Source organism: Hermetia illucens, chromosome 2, assembly GCF_905115235.1.
Source record: "Hermetia illucens chromosome 2, iHerIll2.2.curated.20191125, whole genome shotgun sequence".
Lineage (NCBI taxonomy): Eukaryota > Metazoa > Arthropoda > Insecta > Diptera > Stratiomyidae > Hermetia > Hermetia illucens.
The window spans coordinates 18,074,931-18,083,550 of record NC_051850.1 but is presented as its reverse complement, the minus strand read 5'-3'; the positions used below and the strand labels follow the sequence as shown (position 1 = coordinate 18,083,550).

At 39.0% G+C, this 8,620-nt stretch overlaps 1 protein-coding gene across 1 annotated transcript; it reads right to left on the bottom strand.

Annotated features, from left to right (window-relative positions):
• Positions 1-631: 631 nt before the first annotated feature.
• LOC119649713 (cuticle protein 7-like) lies at positions 632-3,525 on the bottom strand. The gene is made up of 4 exons (XM_038051987.1): positions 3,371-3,525; positions 1,386-1,559; positions 1,221-1,317; positions 632-1,005 (listed from the first exon to the last, which is right to left on the bottom strand). Exons 1-4 carry the CDS (start codon positions 3,380-3,382, stop codon positions 881-883), a joined length of 408 nt encoding a protein of 135 aa, XP_037907915.1. The 5' UTR covers positions 3,383-3,525; the 3' UTR covers positions 632-880.
• Between the last annotated feature and the right edge of the window lie 5,095 nt (positions 3,526-8,620).

The window sequence follows — 8,620 nt, the reverse complement described above, 5'->3', positions numbered from 1 at the left end:
CTTTTATTAAAAAAAATATTTTACATAAAATACACTTATTCGTTTAAATACAAAAATAAGCATCAGCAGTAATATTCACAAAACGGCATTTGACACAATATCTAAACATTAGAGCTACTATTGCAATACTGTAGAATAAAATTATATTGTGATAAGACAGATAGTAACTGTTTTCATTTAATTTACATAATAAGTAATAATAGCACAAAGAATGAGACAACCTCATGCTAACATCAAATGAAGAAAAACAACAATATTTGAATCCAAATGACAATAAACATATTTACAATGAGGTGACATTACACTCACATATTTCTCCTCGGACCATTTAACTTTCTTGCAATTTTCCCTCAACAGTAGAAATTTCACAGTATTTGCGTCATTTTGTACACTTCCGTATTCAGCCGAGCAGGCATGTGGATTTTTCATTGACCAAACAAAAAGCAGGAAAGTGGGAAAAATGTGTACTTAAAATATCACAGTGAAAATGAGCAACAAAAAAAAAGATGGTTAACAACATTACTGGGCAGAAACAAAGGCAAGACGTACAAAAAGCTAATAATGGTCGTTCGGCAAAGAGCATATATGCATGTATGTATGGCGCGCAGTTAGTGGAAAAACAATGAAAATATAAATGTTGTTAAAACTTGTATTGTTTTTTTTGGTTTTAAGCACTTAAACTTACAATAAAAACATATGATAACAAGAAAAAATCTAAAAAAGAAGTCACATGGGAGAGCTCTTTCATAATCGCCTAGATCAGTATCTTTTGATAGAAGGAAAGATCATGCGAGTGAAAAAGTAGGTTGCATAGAGATGAACTTATGCACGTATGTTAGTAAGTTGGTATCTGGTGGTTAGGGTGGAAGGAAGACCTCTTTTAATAGTGTCCACCAGAGTGAACTGGTGCTGTTTTGTGTACTACTGCATTGAATCCGTTATGCTTGTCGGCGGTGTAGTCAACGGTGCGGATTGAACCGTCTGGTTCAACCAGGGAGTATTGTCCTGAAAATTTAAGGAAGAGAGATTTAATCTTTTTTTATTTTCGGAAGCTTAACAAGTCACGGTGACATTATTATTGCATCAACACTATCAGATTTAGATACAAAGATGCGAAAAAAATTTCCATTTGTTTAGATACAATTAGTTGCAAACTTCCTTACAAGTTTCTGCCGAACTGTAAATATGTGCTCAAAGCTAATAGACACAATGGTACTTACCTTTGACAACATCTCCATCACGAGTTTCATGTTGGGATTTAACATCTCCAGTGTGGAAGTCGTTTACACCGTATTTGAACTCATATTTTGGTGGCGCCTGGTAATAAATTTCCATAAAATTTCGATGATATTTGATTGGTAAATAATTGCTACTTGAGTACTTACATAATAATCAACATGCTCATCTTCATAGTGTCCATGCTCATCACCAAGGGACACTCGCGCCACTTGATGTCCATAATCACCGCCTTCGTATTCATGACCTTCAAGACCTTGATAATGGTCAAAACCTGGATAGGCAAAGGTCATGCAGACTGCAACTGAGATGAAGATAACGAACTGCAAATAAAACATAAAAAAGGAATTGATCACCATTTCTATGCGATAAAAGGTGCACTATCGTCAACAAGTTTTCGATTCAAGATTCTACTCAAGAGTGACTTTACGCTTGTTATATTCTCCTTGTGCAACTACTTTCATTTTATTCACCGTGAAATTAACAGTGCAAGGCAAATTCACGTTTTAGATAGTGCAGATCTGGTCGTTCACTATCAACACTATCTACTGGTCAAGATTTTGTTGTTATGGTAAATGGACGCATCATCTTGCAGCTCCTGCACAAAAAGAAAGCTAAGAAAACGCAAGGCGAACATGGAAAATAAATGTAATATTGGAAATACTAAAGTTTCACTCTCACATAATGTAGGTGAATTTTCCGATGAGCGTATTTGAGATATTCGTTGAGGATTTCAACAAAAGACAAATGCGTGATATCTGTGTTGATTGCATTATAGAAAAGAGCTGTCCAGTAAAATTGGCTACTCGCTTTCCTTTGGATTGTTGGAAATGGCGGAAAGTATAGAAAAGGAAAGCTGAACGTGTAGATAATGGAAATTTGCACTAAAGTCCAGTTTTGATACATGCAATTGAATGAAAGATACAGTGATTGCGTAAAAATGCTACAAGTGATACATGTCGTGCACTGAATGTTACGCAATAATTGCCGGAAAGATATTTCAATACTGCTTTGTACAAAGTTGAAAAGGCGAAATTACTGAAGGTCCTGATGAAAGATTTTCCCAGCAAAGTACAAAGTTTTCTGAGAATTCACATCAGCAATTTTTTTTTCTGAATTTTTGCATTTTTTCTCAGCCCTATTTGTTGAAATTTTACCAACACCGCAGAATCTTCGTAGATAAATTCAATCTTATTTCTTAGTCTCCGCTGGTTTCTTGCAAGATCTGTTATCCTTATATTGATTGTAAGTAGATTTACCAAGAAAATATTTTCATCAATTGATTAGTGCATTGAAAGATACTTCGTTTCAAATTCAAATATCAAAGTAATTATTAAAAATTTGATAAGACTTGAAAGACTAGTTAAAACCGTTCAATACTTAAGCAAATAGCCAAAATATTACACGAGCAGAACCAGCCCATCAATTCCTCCAAATAACCGTTTTAAGTACACAGGACCAGGCCAACAAACAGTGCTTAAGAAACGCACCACCCGATGAAACGAAAGACTTAAGCGAGTAACCTCATGTCTCATTATTGTCACATCATTCATGTGCGAGTTCATTTTGCAACCGTTGAAATTCAAAACAGTATAACAACTGAAACCACAAATTGCATATCATATTGAGTTCCAACAATGACGGATAATCTTGCCGAGGACCGTTTGTCAATAGTAACCACGGTGATGATTTGTCGCACACAACACTACACATAATTGTGCAATGTTGCTCGTATTGTGCTTTTTGATTAACCAACTCAACGGACTCTAAGTATTCATAGTTCAATTGAATAGTCCAGAAATATTATTCTGTTGAGTAATATTCGCACTTGCACAGGGTTAACATATTCATCTTCACTTTCAAATCTTATTCACTGTTAATCCACTTCTTGCATTCTGTTTTGTTCTTTAGTCCGTGACAAGTTATTGCTCTGCTGCTTTGGTTGTTATAAATTAGTAATCCAAATAACTGTGATGTAATTGTTCTTTCACTTTTCTGCACTGCATTACATAGATACATCGCGTAATCCGTTTTATAGCTTTAATTTTGTTAATTTTATATTCTTTATGAGGTAACTTTGTTTATTATGAAACTTGAACTGTTATTAACATTTTTCCATTACAAATATCTTTACCTTGAATGCCATTTTTGCGAAATTTAAGATTTACAACAAAAGGATGTGTTTAAACGAACAAGGTAGGAGCTGTTGTCTGTTGTTGTCTGTGCAACTTTCCACAACTGAATGATGATGGAAAATCGTAATTTCGCTGCTTTTATATATTTAGGAAGAAAGCACAAAATATGTTGTTTCTAATTGTTGTTGTTTTCTGCGCTTCTCATTTTCTCCTTCTCACTCGCTACCAAATCCCATATTTTCTTCAATGTTGCCGTTCATTGCAGCAGCATAAATCAAAGACAAGTACTATTAGCCTTTATCGTATTGCGTTCGATAGCGTGTAGTGTATACGCGGAGTGCATGGGGAGATTGCTCCCACTGGCACGAATTCTGCAACCACGTTAGCCTATAGGAAAACCTTTTTTCTGCATGCTAGTTCGGAGATAAAGGGATGATTTCAAATAGAGGCCAACTGTATCCAAGCACCACGGTTCACGTAAGTCCAGTGATTGGGTGAGTGGAGATCTTATTGGGTCGTAGATTATCCACATGCCTCGCACTTAAGACATCTCGTACGGCAGCAGTTTTATTGGATCATTTTCTTTTTGTAACATTCGATTTCTTTTCTTAGTCTCTAGACCATTTCATTATTGAAAGTAGCGTCAAAGCTAGAGCACAGTCAACCGTATGACCGTTTTCTTACTCTACATTTACTTGCATATGTGCATGTCATACTGAGCTAATCTATTAAATTGTCAGGGACTTTCTTGTGTATAATTTCGTTAGATTCATGTTACTAAACAAACAACAATGCCGGCAAATTTTTTGATAGCCGTAATAAATCGATTAGATAATATAATCTCAGATAATATTATGCAAATGGGTTTCGTACAATATGTTTTGCTCTTAAGGTGCTTATTATTACGTTTTAGAAACATTTTTCTTCATGGTTACTTATTCGGTACTTATTTGCCGCTAATTGTTAAAAACGCAACCGATTAATTGCTCCAGATAAGATTAGTAATACCAGGAAATAATTTCAGAGCCTCTGATTCTGCAAAATAGAATAAGAAACCTAACAGCCTACCTTCACTTATTGCCTTACTTCCAAATAGTTTCACTTTCGAAAAGTTTGGAAAAACACGAAAAGGACATTATCTTTATCTTAGATTCTTCTGATATCTAGCTAATTCTTGTGTAGGAAACCTCAAAAGATACGCGAAATATTTGAAATAAGTTGAGGAGCAGATAGTTCTTCAATGCAAACTTTCCGAAGAAAAAGACGGGGTGACTTCATTCAATAATTTCAATTTTCATCTGCAATGCCTTCCTACAACAGGATTGCTTCAACCGGCTCTACACCTCTGATTAAGCCCTATACGACGAGTTACGGTCCACCGAGCCTTCGATCCTGTGTCGCTCCATTGCGCCTTCAACGGGACAATATCCGTAGTCTCCTCAGCAGATGCACTCTCCTGTGTAAAACTGACAAAAGACAACAACACCGACCGGGTGTATGCGTCTTTCAAGGCAACTTATCCTCATGAATTTGACGTCCTTGGCAACCTTTCTTTCAGGTCTGAAGGTATACTCACCAAGCCATACAAGCAGCCCAATTCGCGGGTAAATTTAAGGACAACCGGCCTACCTCGCCGAGCAATATAACTGGATTCATGTTTGTTGTCCGTCCGTTTTATCAGACTGTTAGGGGTTTAAGAACCAAGTTCGGATCCTTCAATTTACCCGCGCTAGTTCAGCAACACCATGCCTTCTGTATCTCCGAAAGTTGGCTGGACGATGTCATATTAAGCCCCGAAGAGTACTCCACTTTCCGCTGTGACAGAAACCGGGATGCACATCGTAAGTCTAAGGGCGGTGGGGTCTTAATTGCAATGAAAGATACACTCCCCGCCAAATTTCTCTTCCCCTTCTCTCGCTTTCCTTTTGACTGTGTTACTCTTCGTGTCTTCCCGCCCTAATTCCTTTCTTTCATTGCATCTTGTGTATACATCCCCGGTGTCTGCCTTTCTGACCTTTATGAAGAATTGTCTGACAGTGTGTCCTCCTTACTATCAGTTTCCCTTTCTTCCTTTGCGGAGATTCTAACCTCCCCATGCTCGACTGGCCTAATCATCCTAGCCTTACAATTCCTTCCAGCAACCTCTCCCATTCTTCCTTTCCACTTTCTTCCTTTATGAAAACTTACTCTGCCCTGAATTTTAATACCACCAAAAACTCCTTGGGCCGCCCTCTCGATCTGTTCCTTTTCAACCTCCTCGAGTGCTACCTCTCTGTATTTCCTTGCACATCCCTATATGTCAAAACTGATGCTCATCATCCCAAACACCAGATAATAATCGTTGTCGCAACAATCCATATTGGATCAGGAGTATGTTAGAGCAAGGTTGTTGTTTAGGATCTGCGGGATCCTAAGTCCCCATCCACATGATGGTGGACCGGACTAAATGAGGAGCAACTTACTCCCACGTTTTTTAGTCCATGGATTCCACCTGTTGGCACGTTCGGTCGCGCTGCTCCCAGGGCAGAGGTGAGGCAGCGTCTGATGAGTTGCCTCTGCCCTGGACGGAGTCTGGAGTCACTTTTGATTTTTTCGATTTTTAATGCTTGGGGTGCTACGCTCCAAAATAGGGATTTTTGATTTTTTCGATATGTTGACCACTTCATTCAAAACCATAACGGTATACTACAGTATACTGTAGGAGGCAATGTAGTCAGCATTGCGCTCACCCAAGATTATTACCCTGACTTGACTCAGGTACCCATTCACAGTTGAGTCGACCGGTATCTGACGTCAAATCACCATACAAGTTCCACTGCCACCAGTGAGATTTAAATCGAGCCCTTCAGTGCGGCAGCCTTGTGCTCTAAATACTCAGCTGTCTGAACACTCCAAACTCCAAAACCGAGCGTAAATCTACTAAGTTCAGCTTCCACAAACCCAACTTTAACGGCCAGCTTTAGCGTCTTTCAACTGGGTGCATATATTAAGCAAATCATCGTGTGATCAAGCTCTAAACACCTTTTACAATATCCTCTCCGATCACCTCGCCTGTTTTGTCCCTTCTTCCCCTGCTTACCTACGTTCGTACCCAACTTGGTTCACAACGGAGATTCCTAATAACATTCGTATCAAACATGCACTACTGAAGAAGTTTCGGACTTCTAAGAATGAAGCCGACCTTGCTCGCTTTAAAGCCATGCGCTCTACTGTAAAGTCAATGATTAAAAAAGCACATAAAAGATGCTTAGTGAGCGTCCAAACCGCCGTTGCCCGCGGTAGCTTGAAATACTTTTGGTCTCCCACTCGCAATTCTCGCAATCCCACTCAATCTCTCATTTCATTTTGCTGTACTATATTCCTCACAACAATCCTGCGATCTTCTCTGCACCTACTTCTCTTCCGTGTTTTCTCCCTCGTCCACTTCACCCTCTACGCCTCTTCTGACTGCAGACAGCTCAGAATCTCTGTCCATTTTTTTCCGGCTTTCTTGGTTGAGTTTCTCATTGGTAATCTTGACACCAATGTCGAACCTGGACTTCTTCTTTCTTAACTGTAGCAAACACATCTCCCTCCTTCTGTGTATAATCTACAACAAAAGTTTAGAAGAATGCCCCTTTTCCCCATCTCCGGAAAGAAGTGCTTATCATCCCTATCCTCAAGAGCGGACACCCTACTCTTGCTGTGAACTACCGCCCCATCTTTCTTGTCTCCTCTGGCTCCAAAATCCTTGAAAGACACGTCAACGAGTGGTTAACCCCGCACTTCGGTCACCATATTATCAAAGAGTAGCATGGTTTCGTGAAACTTTTCAAACCTCCTGGTCTTTACAAACTTTTTTGCTAAATACTTTAAATCACGACAGGAGGTACATGCTATTTATACTGATTTCTCCAAAGCCTTTGATACCGTTGACCATAATATTCTTAAAATGAAAGATTAACTTGGATGATATTTTTCCGTTTTATTGGCTAAAAGTATCTAATTTAATATAATTTAAACCGAGAAGATAAAACACTGAAGAAGGAGACAGTTGGTCCACGAAATACGTATTTGTTTAAATTAGATTAGCCGATAAAACGGAAAAATATCTCCCAAGGCAATCTTTCATTTTAAGACTTCGGCTAACAAACTAACTCCTAATTCAAACCACATAAGATTCTCCTTTCTAAACTCTCATTACTCAACTTCCCTCCCTCAATAATCTCCTAGCTTTCCTCCTGTTTCTCATACAGTTACCGCGAAATTTCTTTTCATGATTGCTCGTCTCGTTCCTTCTTCCTCTGGTGTTCCTCAAGGCTCTATACTTGGACCCTACTCTTCCTGTTTTTTATCAATGACCTCGCCTCCTTCCTCACCTTACCGTGTTTGCTTTACCCAGATGATCTTACATTATTTGCCTCTGTTTCGTCTCCGCCGGACTGTGCTCTCTTGAAGTCCAACCTTGATAATGCCACCGGATGTGCTATTCGCTTAAATCCTCCCCAACATCCTTTTCCTATTTTCTTAGTGGACAACCCCCTTCACTACTGACCTCCTTCCAAGACGTGGGTGTAATATTCGACGACAAACTTCGCTTCAATTCCCACTTCGTTGATATCATCAACTGAGCTTCCAAAATGTCTGGCTTTATCCTACGTTCCGACACTCTTCAACTTCCTTCTCAAAAGCATCTTTGAATATTACTGTCTAGTCTGATCCCCCTTTTACATCAGTTACTGTCGCGCTCTTGAAGTTGCACAATGCAAATTCACCGGAACCTTCTTTTACAAAAAGAACCTTTCAAGGGTTGACTATCTGTTAGCACTCCGCATCTTTAATATCCCCTCCCTGCAGCAACACCGTATCTTCCTTGATATTTGCACTCTTCTCAAACTCTACAATTGCCTAATGGACTGCTCTGCAAACTCGGATATTACTTTCCGCACCGCCTCTCATAACACACGTAGTCCTGACATTTTTGAAGTACCCTTCGCAGAGCTCCAGATTTACTGACACTCCCCGATTCCGAGGCTATGCCGATCCTACAACGCCCTACAGTTTGGGTCCTTTGACTCTGTCTCCCTATCTAGTTTTAAACGTAAGCTAAGATATTTACTTACTCTTCCCTTAGAGGACAATATGTAATAAGGAATTTGTTTTCTGTGTATTGCCTTCATTAAATAAATATTACAAATGTTTCCGGTAACACATAGTGAGAGACCCAACTACGATAGTTTGAACAACGTTTTATGAAAATGGCACATAAA

Bases quoted from the DNA above. Each gene is read 5' to 3' on its own strand.
- LOC119649713 (XM_038051987.1), bottom strand. The intron at 1,318-1,385 runs GTAAGTACTCAA...ATTTATTACCAG, and splicing joins ATGAGCATGTTGATTATTAT to GCGCCACCAAAATATGAGTT. The intron at 1,006-1,220 runs GTAAGTACCATT...TTAAATTTTCAG, and splicing joins TGATGGAGATGTTGTCAAAG to GACAATACTCCCTGGTTGAA.